The 15,863-nt window shown below is 47.2% G+C and overlaps 1 protein-coding gene across 3 annotated transcripts in view; it reads left to right on the top strand.

Annotated features, from left to right (window-relative positions):
- The window catches only part of WDR59 (WD repeat domain 59), a 47,799-nt gene extending 31,936 nt beyond the window's left edge, over positions 1–15,863 (top strand). For all 3 annotated transcript variants that reach the window (XM_054296165.1, XM_054296164.1, XM_054296166.1), the window contains 8 exons: positions 5,779–5,912; positions 7,291–7,372; positions 9,225–9,337; positions 10,328–10,475; positions 10,568–10,640; positions 11,663–11,789; positions 12,211–12,353; positions 14,204–15,863. In XM_054296165.1, coding sequence (XP_054152140.1) covers positions 5,779–5,912; positions 7,291–7,372; positions 9,225–9,337; positions 10,328–10,475; positions 10,568–10,640; positions 11,663–11,789; positions 12,211–12,353; positions 14,204–14,439 — 1,056 coding nt within the window. In that variant the 3' untranslated portion in view covers positions 14,440–15,863. The remainder of the gene's footprint in view (positions 1–5,778; positions 5,913–7,290; positions 7,373–9,224; positions 9,338–10,327; positions 10,476–10,567; positions 10,641–11,662; positions 11,790–12,210; positions 12,354–14,203) is intronic.

The following is a 15,863-nucleotide window of genomic DNA, read 5'->3' as shown; positions in this document are numbered from 1 at the left end:
CAGAGCTGGGGGACTCGCACTCCACGCAGGGCTAGGGCTTCACAAGAGCAGATGAACGTGGAAGTGGGCAGGAGCAGACAGTCGTTTGCAAGGTGCAGTTATTGACCCACAGGATGCCTGTTTCACCTGGCCTCGTGGTCAGGAAAGGATGCCGAGGGGTAATTTGAAGTGTAAGAAAAGATCAACCTCTAAGATACAGAGTGCACTGTAGAGGAGCCGAGTGATTATTATGTATCATCAACCAACTGATGAGACTGACATTAGAGCACCTAATTTCTGAAAAGACAAAGCCTTGCTGGAGAGGGAGGGAAGATCACTTAAGGGCTGTGGAAGAAGTAAACTGGTTGAGTTTCTGACAACAATCTGTCATCTCATTAACATGAACTGCCACTTTTCAATGCAATCCATCACACAGTCTTATTTCCTGGATCAAAAAATGCAATTTCTTCTTAACTTGTGATCTTCTCCCAGCCCTTGGAGTTGCACCACTGCATTCATTCAGAGTGGTTGCACTTCAGCCACCCTGGCAGGTACTCCCTCCTCCTGGCACCTGCCCTGCCAAGTCTGCTTTGACTTTTGTTTTCTGATTGTCAGGTCCCACGTGTCCCTCAGGCTCCAGCATCATTCATGATATCATCTTCTTGATGATATCAGGATTGCTCAAGCTGTGCTGTACATGTGGGCAATTACTATTTCATCACTCATCTTCCAAGCATAGATGAAGCTCAGAAAATTTCATTTCAATTTAAAGATGATCTCTTTAAGTCTGTTTGTCTTAATGTCTGCACCAACAACTGTTTTTTCACAGCTGCTGTCCTTCATGCTATCTCTTCATAAGACAGCAGGGAATAAAATAGAATCCTGTAACACCTGATTTAACTTGGTATAATAGGATCAAGTTTTCCTAATTGCAAGAGTTCTAAGACTGTACTAGCAAATAATAGGTGAAAGAAACCAGAAGTAATTTACTTGACTCTATCAAGGCATTTTACAAAGAGCCTTGTGAGCAGCAGAGGCAAGAAATGAAGTTCTGTCTTGAATCAGGAGCAGGCTGAAAGAAAGAAAATCAAGCAATGAACTTGCCAGCTTGTGTGGTAAATTGCAGAGCACAAAGGCTATGGTTTAATTCCCTTACCACTGTCCTGGAAGGAAGAGCAAGTAGTGATGTGATTAAGTTATAATTTTCAGTAATGCATATTTAAAAGACATAGAGGGGTTAGTCCAAGCCTTGAAGGATTGATTGTATTTGTGGATAACCTGTGAAAGAGGCTAAACTGACTCTCTGAAGGGGGCAGCAGTGCCTAAGGTGAAGACACAGGCTTACACAAGGAGAGGCATAGGTTATTAGTGCAAATAGCATGCCTTCCTTCTGGAAGAAGAGCTCAGCATTGCTCAAGGTGTTTGGGGAAGCAAGAGTTTAGCAAGTTTACAAGAAGCAATAATTCCTCTTTCTAGCCTCCTCCTCTGAAGTGCCCATGCTTCAGGGCAGGTGCCAGCTATTGATTGATGGAAGCTATAAAGAAATATTCCTTCTGTGGGGCACTTGATTCAAAAGGGCCTTGGATTTTTTTAGCACCTTTATGGCAGGTGCCTGATACTGTGGGAGATGCTGGAAATAGTAAATGTTGATTATTTTGAAGAGAAAATCCAGGCAGTGCTGCATGAGCCACACGGGGGAGTTAATCTGTAGGCAGTTGTTCAGAATAAAGGAGCATAGCATTCTACAGGGAGGAAGCAATTTTTGCATTTTATTTAAAAATAAATAAATACAAGAAGCAGCTTGAACCTGACTTGAGCAGGTTTAACTATTTTGTACATGTCTTATTGCAGCTTAATCTCTTGGCATTGAGTCTGTTCTCTTCTGTTCACAACCTTTACCTTTGCCTTACTAATGCCAGTTCATACCACAAACCCTGAAATTTTGCATATGCTGATGTGAAACAGGCATTTTACATTTCAGGATCCTACTTAAAGCCCTGCCTGCCTCAGCAGGATCCCAAGGCACACACACCCAAGTGTTCAGCATCCTTTCCAAGCGGGGCAGCATTTTGCAACTCCTGCTGCTGAGTATGCAGTGATGATGGTGGTTGCTACAAAGCAGTTGGTGGCTTATTCTTGGGCTATCTGTTTCTACATGTAACCCATTTACTGCCATCGTTATCACGTCAGATTGCAGCAAATTACAGCCTTAGGTATAGTAGTGCGGGTGCAGGCTGGCTTTTTAGTCATTATCCAGTGCTGTTCCCTGCTGTCACCTCCAACCCATGATTGCCATAAATGCTCTGGTTTCTTTCCTTCTCGTGCTCTGAGGAACTGATGAGTCTTAATTTACTTATCACTGTAGCTATTTTCTTTGGTGTCTTCCTCTCATTAAACTGAGGAGCAGCTGGGTAGATGCAGTTCTCCTTGGCATGGATTTTAGGCTTCAGAAAGAGCTAGAAATGTCGTGGGCAGTGCAGAAGACCTGTGCCTTTGTCCTTCAGCTGCCAGCAGCTAGCTTGGTGCATGTTGATTCCTGCTTCAGCTCCAACTGTTATGTTCCCTGCTCCCCATCCTGACCTGTGCTCCAGCCCCTAGGAAGAGATGTGTTTTCTGCTCTACCCTAATCCCCCTGAGCCTTGGTGGCACCTTTTGATTACACCATAGTGGGAGCTTCTCCTGGGAGAAGAGGTGAAACAGGAGGGAGGTGGACCTTGGCCAGATAAACCCAACCTAAAGCTTTCTTTGTCTCTGATAATCCCTGTTAAATGCACTCAGATACCACCTGGTGGAGAGCTACTCCTGTAATTAACACCAGCAATTATTGGATTCAAAGTAGAACTTCTGCTGTCAATGGTGATGAACTTTACCCCATCTCTGATGGTTCCCATACTTCTGATTGTGGGGGTTTTTTAATTCTTACTTGCTGTAGCTGAGGTAAACTGGAATTACAAAAAAAAAAACAGGCTTTTTTCATGGTTACTCTACATGTAGCTTTATGATTTTTTTTCTGTCACAGCTTTAGGGGCTGGAAGTGGTGGGCATGGAAGTGTAGTACAGGCAGGGCCTGTGGCCATTAACTAATTCCATTCCTGGAGCTGCACCAGTAAAGAATTAGGGTTTCCTTTTTTGCCAGTAAACAAGCAGAGTTAAAAGGAAGAAAACAGGACAATTTTGGTTTGAGTCCAAGTTCTCAGGGGTTTCTGGTACACTTAGTGTTTCCATTTGTATGGTGATATGCTAAAAGCAAGCAGTGGAAACCATTCATGAGAGCTCTTTTTCATTCTCATCTTCATTTGTTGTCATTCTCCTCCAAAAAAAAAAAGACCCAATTGCCTGTGGAAAATGATTTGTGTTGTCTATGTTTGTAGTCTTGAAATGCCTGTTGGGAGGCTTCTTCAGTCTGCTCTTGCAGGGGGCAGGAGCAGGTTGAATCTGTTCCCAAGACTGGGCAGAGGGAGCTCTCCATCGACTCAGTCCTGGGGGCAGCTGGCTTAGAGATGGCCAGAAGGTGGCAAGTTGCTCTCCAAATTACCTACCAAGCTCTAGAAGCTCTTGTTGATAGCCCTGCAGAACGTGGGTCTGTGTCTGCAAGCCTGGGCTCAAACACCTGCTCAGACACAGCACAAATAACAGCTTTTGCTGTGAAGCCTGGTAGCCCTTCCAGGACAGTGCCTGAACTCTTTCCTACTGGTTTGTCGTTGTGCTGGGCTCCAAAGCTTCACTCATACATTGATTTTGGTAGCATCAGCAGCTCCTCACTGCACCTGGAGACAACATTTGCTGTCCTGAGAAAGAATGAGGTACTCAAGTGCCACTGTTACTTGGGAACGTTCTTGTAGTACAGCCCATGTCCTTCAGCATGGGATTGGCAGCCAAACCTCTAGGTGTTATCAAAACAGGATTAGCTTGCCCAACATCAGGAGAGGCAGAGCTGATCCAGACTGTGCCTTGGTTAGGAACTGATGGACTGAAGAGAGGTGGGTCTCCCATCTGACCCCATTCTTGCCACCTTGCACTGCACAGTGCTTTTCACCTTCAGGGGACAGATAAATACTGCAGGCAGATTCCTCTTGGATGAATTAGGATTTGAATAGATGTGGCAGAGAACTAGTCAGTTTTTCCAGAGCACTGGGTGCTGACAGCCCTGTTTCTATCAGTGTTTTCACCCCTTTGAATATTGGGCACCGTGCAAGCTCTGCTCCTCTTTACTCAGGGGTGGTGGAAGATCGAAGGAATGGTGATGCTTTGGAACATCAGCATCCCTGGAAAAACCCACCTTTGCCTCCTTTGAGGCTGAAATGCCTTCTTCACTTACTGTCAAGCTGGACCCTCTGATCCTCAACTGTGCAGTGTTCAGAGAAGTTTCAGGAGCTCATCCTTTTTGCTTCTTGTGGCATGGGTTAGTGTGCTCAGCATGGCAAGACCTCCTCAGCACACTGGCCTAAGCTTGGCCCAGGCAGGCAGTGGCATTTCTTAAGGTCATGAGTAGTTTTTAAAGGACATTTTGTGTCTGATAAGCCTGCCCAGGTTCTCACAGGACTGCATGGTCATGTTCAAAAACCATTTGGCACTCAGCCATCCCAGAACTGGCCTCACCCCCACAGTAAAGGTGATCCTGCTTGCAGATCCAAGTCCTGCCTTTCCCTATCCCAATCTGCTCTTTAGGAGCACCAATGTGAGCCTGTGTAAGCTGTGTCTGCCTTGCAGAACCATCAGCACAGGGCCTGCTGGCCCCTTGAGAGAGGGGCTGTTGTGCTTGGATGTGTGGGAAGGCCCAGCATGAGTGTCCCAGGAGAGGCTCCCTAAGTCAGCATGACTGGGCTGGTCTGTTGGCTCCGTGTGGCAGTGAGGGAAGGCACCATAGGAGAGCAGCATTGCAAAGCACTGGAACCCTGCCTAGCAGCCAGCACTTCCTTCAGTAGAGCTCCAGTGCCTTCTGCCTGTCGTGCTGCCACACATCCTCTCATCCCTCCTTCTCACTCTCCTAGAGCAAGGAGCTGGAAGAGGTCAGGCTACCAGACAGATACTCTGGTGTTTCACACAGCCAAGGTAGCTTTATGCAGCTTGGCTTTAAGGTGGCCTCTGTATCTGTTACAGGGAGTATTTGGGAATCTTGGCTTCTTGTTTCTGTTCCCTCCTGTGGGTTCCTCTCCTTTCTTCTCCCCCTTCTTATGTCCTGAGCCAGCTGTAAGTAGCTGTGAGCAAGGTATCCTTGCTAGGAAAACTTGGGCCCTGCTTTATCATCTGTGAGTTTGTTTGAAGCTGTTGATAAAGCAGGAGGGGAGAGCCCTGTGCTGGCACTGAACAGGGCTGTTCTCACTCTGAGAGGGCAGACCTAGAGACAGTCTGGAGCTGTGGGCTTGCCCTGAGGCAAAGGGCGAGCAGCAGCTGCCTCCTGCATGTCTCTGTGCTGACGCTGGCTGGAGTCAGCAGTGGTTTATCTGCAAAGGGTTCCCAGAGAATGAGAATTGAATGATCCTCCTGCCAAACTTGCCCAGGTTTGATTGGCATCCCGATGCTGATTGATTCTCTTATTGGCTTTCACAGGGAAACTCACAAAATACTTTTTAAGTGAGTTTGACCTTGAGCTCGCTGCCTTGACCTGCTTTTCACTTCCTACAGATGGAGATGCTTGTTCTCCTGGGCATGTCATGGATGTTTTCCAGGGTAACACAGAGCCTTCTGAAAGGCAGGTTTGGGTGCTGCTTGCATTATTCCTGACCCTAGTGCTTTGTTCCCTGTCCCAAGCTGCCTCCTGTCCTCTTCCCCAGTAACACCTTGCCTTTGGTTCTGCAGAAATCAAGGAGGTGGAAAAGCAAACGAGAGGGGACAGACACCAACAACAGACCCATCAAAGCTGCTGGGAAAGTTATCATCCAAGATATTTCCTGTTTGCTGCCTGTCCACAAGCTGCTGGGAGAGCTCTACATGTGAGTACATGTGGGCTTCATCCTTTTCCAAATGCAAGTAGCTGTCTTTGGCATTGCTGTGCTTTAATCCTGACGTCAGTCAGCGTGGATCTGTGAACGTTTCTCTACCTGCTTCCTGCTTTTTTTGTATCCTCCTGCCTGTGAGAGGGCACCTGTCTCCTGTAAATGTGAAAAGTGTGAGGGAAGAAATTTGTGATGAGGTGTGGTCAGCAGAGTTTGAATCAGCATCATCACTGCAAATTTTACAGGTTCTGATTTTCACCTGCTAAAGAGAGAAATTATCAGTAGAAATTCTTTTTCAAATCTCATGTTAAATCACAGGCTTAAAAATCTCAGTAAATGCCTGTAAAACTATTAATAGCTCATAAAGCTTTTTTAATTTCAGAAGTATTTCATATGTTCCCACTTGGAGTCTTGGTTTTACATATCAGGTCTGTGCTGCAGGTTGTTCTGTGTTACTAGAAAGCATGGAGTTCTATGGGCATTTTTGTGTTTTTGTTGGTTTTGGTTTGTTTTTTTTTTAGCAAAGGGCTTCCTTTTTCCAGACTTTCTAAATCACATGGTTACAAAACCTCTGTTCCTGAATTTTTTTTTCTTAGCTTTGGTAATACTGGCTGGTCCTTAGCAGAATTTCCAATCTATGGACATTTAGGGAAGAAGCGGGTTTCCTTTATGAGGAAAGAAAGAGAGGAAAAAAGCCCTTCTTTCTCTCCCTTTCTATGTTTTTAAAAAGAATATTCTTTAAAAAAACCTGTTGGACCTTTCTTCTTGGGACATGTTGTGTAAATAGCCTGACCCTTTTCCATGTACTGCAAAAATCTCAAGCAGTTGAAGTGTTGGAAAGATTTCTGATGACAGGCAGAAAAGCACACGTGGGCTTCCTCAGCCCACCTTGCCAGGCTGTCAAGGCTTCACACAGTGGGTGTGTTATCCCCCAGCAGGCCTGGTTCTTCCCAGGATGCCCCTGTCTCCCTGTGAGTCAGACAAAACAGACTGATGGATTGAATGGGAGCAGGACCATGTAGCCAATGGCACCAGCTTTTAGGGACAGGAATGATTCTGGACTTCATGATACCTCAGCAGAAGTTTGGTCTGATATCCTCTTGGAAATGGTGTTGCTTAGAATCAATTCCAGCTAGTGTGGAGCTGGACTTGATGTGTGGTGTATTAGCAAAAATGAATATTGAGAGGAGGATGGCAATGAGCCCTGAGTAACAGAGAAGGATGCATGGGAACCTGGCCATGCAAAGAGGCTTGTATTGATTGGGGGGTCTGGGCTGCCCACTGCTGCCAGAGCCATGTTCCCCTTTCCCCCCATTCGTCCCCATCTTTGCAGGTAATGTGCCAATCAGAGCTGAGTTTCCTCCTTTCCTTTCAGACTGAATGTGAATAACATCCAGGAGACTTGCCAGAAGAATGCAGCCTCAGCCCTGGCCGTGGGCCGGAGGGATCTCGTGCAGGTATGCCATGGAATCCCTCCTCTTCCTCAGCATGCTGTGCCACCCTCCAGTGGCTTGTGTTGTCACCAGCACCCAAAGGCCACTGGGCTTCAACAGCTCTGTCAGGAACTCTCTGGCTGGTGAACCTGGCCTGTGGAAAGGCCACCAAGTTGGTCCCCACCTCTCTGACTCTGGGCATTGAGAGATTCCTTCCCAGGACTGCACACAGATTCTTTTATGCCCTTTGCCATAATGAGTCAAACACATTTTTCAGGGAATTCCTGTAGGCAAAGTGAGGAATGCAGCCTGCTTTTGAGTCATCAAATGGAGTAACTGTGCACGGAGTTGCCTAGTTGCTGTCAGCATTTTGATCCCTAATTTTTTTTTATACTTATGTAATTGTTCCCATTGTTTGGCATTCTGCTGGCACTGGGTACTAACTGCAGCTATCTTCTCCCAAGAGAGCCTGGGCCCAGGGGCCCCAAAATGGGGCTGGCTATTTGCCTTCAGCTGAAAATAGGAGAAAAATGGCTGTTGTGGCCCATGCTTTTCCCTGTGATTAATCCATTGCAACAGGCAGGACATTTGACAGGACATGGGAACACCTGAAAGAGATGGGAGTTGGCAGTGCCACAGGGGCTGTGCACATCTCCTCAGCATTTGGCTCTTCTAGAGCTGGATAAGCAACATGCATAGGCTTACCTGATCTAAGCAGAAGCTGACTCGGGCTGTTGTCTTGCTTCTTGGTGGGTTCTGCAACACCAGCAGAGAGAAAGTAGGTCTGGTTCCCCCTTGTCTGTTCTTCCTCTTGCAGTCTGGTTTGTCCGCATTGGACCAGAGTTACTCCATTGGTGGAGTAACTTCAGCAAGATTTCTCTGAGATAACTCTGTTTCTTGCTTGGTTTTCCCTGTCCCATGTAACTCCAGCCTGTAGTGCAGCTCACAGCAGACATACAGGCTTGACTTGCAAGTCACAGGTTTGATGTGCTCTGTAGCAGTGTAGGGAGTGCCATCCTTCCTGTTTGCTTTCTGTGCACTCTCTTGCTCAGCCCAGTCCTTGTTTCCATTTCTCTTCTGTTGCTCTCTCTGGTTTCATGGAGAGCAGCTTTGGGACTTTTTCTGGCTGTTCTTTGTACTTGGTGCTTGTGGTTTTTCTTTATTGTCTATGTTGTCAGTTCTCTGATTTCTGCTGTCGTTTTAGCACCATGCTCTTTTTTTCCTTTCCTACTTTATTTTTCATGCTAAACTAGAAGCTTTCCTTTTCCCTATAATATTCTAACTGTCCCATTTTTAAAGGCACAGCAGAAAAAAATAGTCCTAGATCAGTGGTATAGAGACTGACAAGATGGAACTGTTTTCAAAGTAGAGGATGATAAATGAAAGAGAAATTTCATGTGAAGTGGTTAAACTTCTGAAATAGAAAAAGCAAACAGTGTTCTGTCTGTGCCAGGCTGGATTAGGAGAATAGCACTCAGTGATACCACTAGTGACAGAGTACTTCTCATGCAAATTATGATTTACCAGTAAACTTTCTGTCACCAGACATCTCTGAACCCAAGAACTGTATCAAATCTAAACCCTTTTGAGGATAGTGACTATAAAATGCCCTAATAGACTACAGACTGTTCTGCTTTTGCATTTAACCCAAACACAAATTGAGTGGGACAGGGAAAGCTTTGGTTTTGTGTTATTCTCTGCTTTATTCATGACACAGAGACCGAAACTGTTCCCTGCTGTCAGGGGGAAAAAAAAACCCAAACAGACAAGCTCCATTATCATCTGTCTGTCTGTGTGTGAATTTGTGCACACCTATGCCCTGGGAGTGTGGTTAATCCTAATTGTAGCTTTGCTGCTTTTCCTTCCTGTCTGCCAGGTTTGGTCACTGGCCATGGTAGCCACTGATCTCTGTCTTGGACCGAAGTCTGACCCAGATTTAGAGATACCTTGGGCACAACATCCATTTGGACGTCAATTACTGGAGTCCTTGTACGTGTCTGAATGCTGGGGAGGGGTTGGAGAATGGTTGGAAGGAGAGTTCTCCATAACTATCTATGTGTAAGGGGTCATTTCAGGTTTGGGGTAGTGCCACAGCATGGATTTTTTTCCCATCTCAAGCCTGTGGTATCAGAAAGGGAAACTCCAAATGTGTTTCTGGCATACAGGAGACAGCCCTTGACCTTCCACCTATCACTCAGGTCTTCCTTGGCCAGCATTGAGCAATAGGCCAGACACAGGTGGAGCTCTGCTTTCCATGCCCACAATGCTTGACTTGGAGATCTGGGTTTCCTGCTCCCCGCTGAACGAACCTGTTGGTGCAGCACCTTTTTTCACCTTCTGATTTCCTGTTAGCTTTACTGGGAAGTGTTCCAGTGGCCACAAAGCCAAGTGTTAGCTACAAATGTTTTCCATGTGAATCTGCTCAGGAGTTACATAATCCATGACTGATACTATTTGTTGATCCATGCTATTTGGAAGTGCAGGATTTGTGTGCTGTGCTTTCCATGCTGTTGCTTGGCTGAGCTCTCTCCTGCTGCATGGCAGCAGTGGGAGCAAGCACAGGTTGTTCTTTATAACTCTCAGCCTTCAGAGCAAACTGGAAACTTCTTAGCCTTTTGCCGTGTGACCCAGGTGCAGGACACTTGCACTCGGAGACCTTTCTCAAAAAGATGTTGTGGCTGGGAGTGAGTCTAATGGCTCCAGCACTACATCAGAGCCCAAGTACTGCTGAATTCCCAGAGCTCCTCTCTTTCTCTCACCAGTTAGGTGTGAGTGCTTTCAGAAGGAGAACTTGGCTCCTCAAAGGTGTGACAGAAAAGCCAACCCAGTCCCCAGTCCCTCAGTGCACGTCTCCTGTGGGCAGTCATGACACCCAAACCCACGTGTGCAACAGGCTTGAAGTTAGCTGCCCTGGAGTCTCAATGGTTTTGCCACTGAATTCTGCCCAGTCTCACACTCACTGTCTTTTTCATTTCCCAGGCTGGCTCATTACTCACAGCTCCACGATGTCCAGACCCTGGCCATGCTCTGCAGTGTGTTTGAAGCCCAGTCCAGGCTCCAGGGGTGCCCCAACTCTTGTGCCCCCTTTCCTCAGCGTGCCTCCAACCTGGCCTCCCACAGCCGATACGTACGATCGCCATTTCTTTCCCATTTGTCTTGGATATCTTTGAACATCTCTCACATAGATGACATGATTTATTCTCCTTTCCCCCTCAACAGCCCAGCTTTACTTCCTCTGGCTCCTGTTCCAGCATGTCAGATCCTGGGATTGGCACTGGAGGCTGGAGCATAGGTATGAGACCTGGCTAGTAAATAAAGGAACCCTTCCAGCCAAGGTTTTAGATGGCTCCTGTGGTGGGGAAAAGAGGGAGTTAGTACTGGCTGTGACTGCAGATGTGCTCTGCCAGAGCAGCTCTGTGGGGTTTGGCCAGGATGGTGTGACTGCATGGCTGGAAGTGAGCAGGCATTGCAGTATCTGTGTCGAGGCTCCTGCACCTTCTGACTTCAGTAGGTACTTCATTCAGTGAGTATCAAAAATGGCCCCAAAATGTCAACAGCTGGCTAATTCCACAGCATTTGGGGTAAAAGCAGTGCTGGGCTTTCTTCTCTCACTGGAAGAAATGCAGCAGTGGGGAACACTGGGTTTTTGGTGCTGTGAATATCTGCAGAGGTTTTTCAGTGTGACAGACAGGGGCTCTGGTGTCAGAGTTGAAACTTTTGGCAGATTCCTAGTGATACACTCGGCCTGGGGCAGCATCAGCCCTGTTAGCACCACAGCTGTAATTTTTCAGTGTGATATCAAGGCATATGTGACATGGGGAAGAGGAGAGGATGGGGGTTAGGGAAGTGGAGAATCTTTTGTAGCAGTTATTAGCAGTCATCTCCCTGCCCCCAGGGCTGTACCTTGCATGCAGAGGTCCCTTTACGTAACAGCAGTCCTGGTGATGAGAGTCCTCCCTGTCTAGGAAAGAGGAACCCAGGTCTGCCCAGGAAACTGTTCCCAAGCAAACTCCACGGGATTGATTGCCTGGTTACTTTTTATCTAAAGCAGAAGGCAAAAGGGATTCCTCCACATCAGATTTCTCTGCCTGGTGATGCCCATGAAGTCCTTTCACCAAAAGTGTAGTAGAAGCACTTGGCAAGCAGAGGCTGGCACGTAATTCTTGGAGGCGGAACAGTGTTTGCTGGAATGCAGAGGGTGGTAGGACAGAGATAGGCCTGAAACACAGGGGTGCAAACCTGTGGTCTTTCATGTCCCTTCCTGATTGCAGTTTTGAGGGGGGAGATGCACTCACAGCCTCTTGGTGTTTGCAGCAAACAAAGACACAGAGCAGACCTCCACTCCCTGGTGCGAGTCTTCTCCGGACGACTTCCGCTACGGAAACCTAACGTATCCTGATCCTCGGGAGAGGGAGAAGGACCAGCATGAGAAAAACAAAAGGTAGGTTATCACATGCCTTGGGAGTACTCAGGGATGCCTTACTTGTGTCTCAGTCATGTAGAGCTCCATGGCCAGGTCTCTTGGTGCTGTACAGTACCACACCTGCCCCTAGACCTTGTCATTCACACAATTACTTGAGGAAGCTTCAGCCTGCAGATCAGTGCTGCTGGGATTACACATGATGCATCCCTAAGAGGCCATGGTGGGGGTCTCAAAGGACAGTCCACCCATGGAGTGTGCACCCTGGAGTGTAGAACAAATCAAGCCCAGAGCAGTTTGTGTTCAGCAATATTTCAGCAACCCGTGGGAAGTGCTCTGCTGCATTTCCAGCAATGTGAACTGGTTGCATAGCCATTGCAGGAAAGAGGATTGCAACCCAAGTCTGAGAGTCAACCAGTTACAAGCCTGTTTGTTCCTCTAGGCTGCTGGATCCTGCCAACACTCAGCAATTTGATGACTTTAAGAAGTGCTATGGAGAAATCCTTTATCGCTGGGGCCTGCGAGAGAAGCGGGCTGAGGTTCTGAAGTTTGTCTCGTGTCCTCCTGATCCCCACAAGGGAATTGGTGAGTGTCAGGTCCAGTTGTTCAGGCAGAGCCACAGCTCTGCCTGGGGAGCTTAGGAACGTGCAATCTGCAGGGCAGGATGTGTCGTGAATGAGTGGACAGAGTTTATCAGAGATCCACCCAAGCGAGTCACAAGGGTTTAAAGTGGTTATATAGGTGTAATTGAACCTTGGTACAAATTGTTCCACAGAATTAATGATGGCAAACCAATTATTTAATATGAATAAAATATGAAGGGTTTATTTAAATTGGTGAATATAATGATAATCATTTGACTAAAAAGGCCTTAATCAGAGTTATTTACCACACAGTATAGAAAATTAAAACTAGAAATGCAATGCACTGGTTATTAAATAAATACTATGAAAGTTAGCTTAAGAATTATCAGGTAGACACTGATGTCCATCCCATAGCAATGACCATGGGCAAATCTCTCTCAGCTTTGAGGAGTGACCTTGAGGGGTGTCCCCACCCAAGGTAAGGATCTTCACACACACCTAAGGGAGGTGTGTTAAAATTTTTCACCATTTAAAAATGGAACTGGTCTTTATGGTATGGAGTGATTGACTGTCAGTCACACAATTTTAGATAAAATGTTGTCCTGCCTGCTCAACAGAACGTGCTTTATTTTTGAGTAAGATGCTATCAGCTCTTTGGTTTCTTCTTCTGTAAACATCTGCCTCTCCCTTCCCTGCCAGGGTTTTCACATCCCTGTTGATGCCAGCATTTGCCTTACCTTTCCATGTGATGGGTACAATTTGGGGTAGTGTGATCAAGCTGGTTTCAGCGTCCTTCAACATTAAGAACAGCAGCCCCCCACCCCACTCAATCCATCACTGATGCTGATAGCTTGGAAGTAAGGCAGAATCCAAGCTGGTTTATTCCTGCTTAGGCAGAGCATTCTGCTACATCTACATGGATGAAGTGTCCATTGGTTACTGAAATGTCACAGCAAATGTGGCATTTAACCTCTGACAGAAGCCAGCTCTGCCAGTAAATGGATTTGACTTCTTCACAGTTCTGGGTGGAGGTGAGGCTTGCAGGTGTTGGTTCAAGGGCTTTGTAGACTGTACCATCTCTCCAGGAAAGCTGGAAAATTCACATACTGCCATGCCAGCAATGCTCAGCTCTGTGCTGATGAATGTCCTTTATTCCCTCTGAGATGCTCTGTCTTCATCTCTGATCCTTGGCTGAAGTGTCCTTACGCTAAAATTGCAAGATCTCTAACTAGGTGAGCTAGCCAGCAAATAGGTAAAGAGAACTTTCCTCTCAAAATACTTCCAGCAGTGTAGATGCCCAGGTTAAGGACAGCTGCCAAATTGTCTTCTTCACAGACCTATAAAAACAGATGTGCTTGACCTGGGGGGAGAAAAACAAGTGAAGGATGCCAGAGAAACAGCAGTAGTCTCGCTTTGTCACCCAAGACAACTTCTGGGGATTAATTGGAGTGAAAACAGGTGACTTAACCCACTGCCTTTGCTCCTCCATGGCTGACAGTCTGATGCAGAGCATCAGGTGTGCTCTCTGATGAAAAATGGAGGCTGTTCTTGCTTGCTTAGTGACACTTTCTAGTGGTAAGAGGTGGATGAGACCGGCAGGAACCTTCATGAGTCAGTGTCTCCAAGGCTGGAAATCCAGCTGTAGCCATCAGGGGAATTGGTGGGCCAGTCAGTGCCTCAGTGCTCCAGTTGCCCATTCCTTTGATCGCCTGTGAAGAACAAACCAAGACCTCTGAACACCAGCCACCCTCCCATCCTGGTGGCGCTTTGAGCAGTGTGAGGGGCTGTTTGCAGGGCTGTTTGTCCATGATTCCAGCACTGACTGTCCCCCTCTCTCTGTGTTCCTGGCAGAGTTCGGCGTGTACTGCAGCCACTGCCGCAGCGAGGTGCGCGGCACGCAGTGCGCCGTCTGCAAGGGCTTCACCTTCCAGTGCGCCATCTGCCACGTGGCCGTGCGCGGCTCCTCCAACTTCTGCCTCACCTGCGGCCACGGCGGCCACACCAGCCACATGATGGAGTGGTTCCGCACGCAGGAGGTCTGTCCCACGGGCTGTGGCTGCCACTGCCTGCTCGAGAGCACCTTCTGAGCAGCGAGGACAGCGGGCACTGACTGAATGTTCAATTCCCAAGCCATGCTGAGTCAGCTCCGCTCAGCTCTGTCTGGAGGAGGTCGCCGCAAGGAGCTGGAGCAGGACGTCCTGGCAGTGTGCTGTGGTGATGTTTACAAGTGCTTCCATTACTCCTGCGCTTCCCAGGTTGCTTTCAGACCAATTTGACCAAATTCCCTGTGTCCATTGCTGGCAATGGATGCCAGACCAGAAAAATTGCTCTCTCCTGCAGAAGGGTGTATGAATATTCCTTAGTTTGGGATGAAGAGGTTTTTGAAAGCTCCCCTGGAAGGGGCCCACCTGGCAGAGCCAAACTCGCTTCAGCAATGTAGAGTCTTTTCCAGGTACCTCCTTACATGGGCTCAAACTGAGCAAAAGTTTTACACAATTAAAGCAGAAATAATTCTGAAACAACAGTAAGCTCTGAAGGTGAGTTGTAAGTGGCCCTTGAATAGTCCATGGAACTGTGCTCAGAGTTTCCGTGGAAGCAGCAGGGTCCTTATTTTGAATGGCTGTTTACATCATTTAGATTTCCTCACAAAGCAAGGAAAGGAAATGGCATTTTTCAGGATTACATCTTAAATAATTTCTGCTTACTAGTCAGTACCTGTGAAAAGCCCAGACAAGCACCCAAGGTCCCTGGGATTAGTTGCTTCCAGCAGTTTTAGTATTGTTAGGCTTTAAGGTGTCTCCATCTCCTGCTCTGACCAGGTGATAAAATGCACTTTAACTTGTCCCTGTCTTGGTGGTGACACTTCCTGGTCACTGGAAAAGGCATCTGGCTTTTGAGTTTGGGATCCACACTGTCTTTTAGATGTGGTGTTTTAGAAAGCCTTTGCTCCTTCACTGAGAGCACACAAAGAGGACACTTAGTCAATACAGCTCCTTCTGGCTGTTGTTTCTGAGCACTATGGGGAAAATTAGGGTCAATTTGAGATTTGCTGCTGCTGGAGTGACGAGGCTCTTCAACAGGGAAGCAGCAGTTTCTAGGGAAAAAGCGGGTTTGGAAGAATGGTGGACTCCATGGAGGCAGTAGGTTTAACTGTGGAGCATCAACAGGAGAATGTACTGATGGATCTGTCTGTCTGGGGCTGTGCCTGCAGGCACTCCCGGTGCAGGGATGCTGCTGTGCAGTGTGTGCACACCTGGAATGTGCAGCCTGTGCCTCTCCAGGCCTGGCTGCAGCCTGAGCTTTGGATTTGGGTTAATGTGTGCCAGGGATGAGCCAGCTGGAGCTACCCCCACCTGTACTGGCACTGATCCCTTCTCCCACGCTTGCCTGCTGAGTGGGGCCACGTGCCATTGCCCTTCCCAACCCCTGTGCTAGCTCAGGCAGTGGGATCCTGCTGTGGAAAAAACAGATGATGTATCTTAAACAATTAAAACATTAAACTTATTTTTTT

This window comes from Melozone crissalis, unplaced genomic scaffold (genome assembly GCF_028551555.1).
Source record: "Melozone crissalis strain CALT ecotype California unplaced genomic scaffold, PUWL_Pcris_2 ptg000007l_1, whole genome shotgun sequence".
NCBI lineage: Eukaryota > Metazoa > Chordata > Aves > Passeriformes > Passerellidae > Melozone > Melozone crissalis.
Note: the sequence above shows the minus strand (reverse complement) of the source record. Positions and strands in the feature narration are given on the sequence as shown.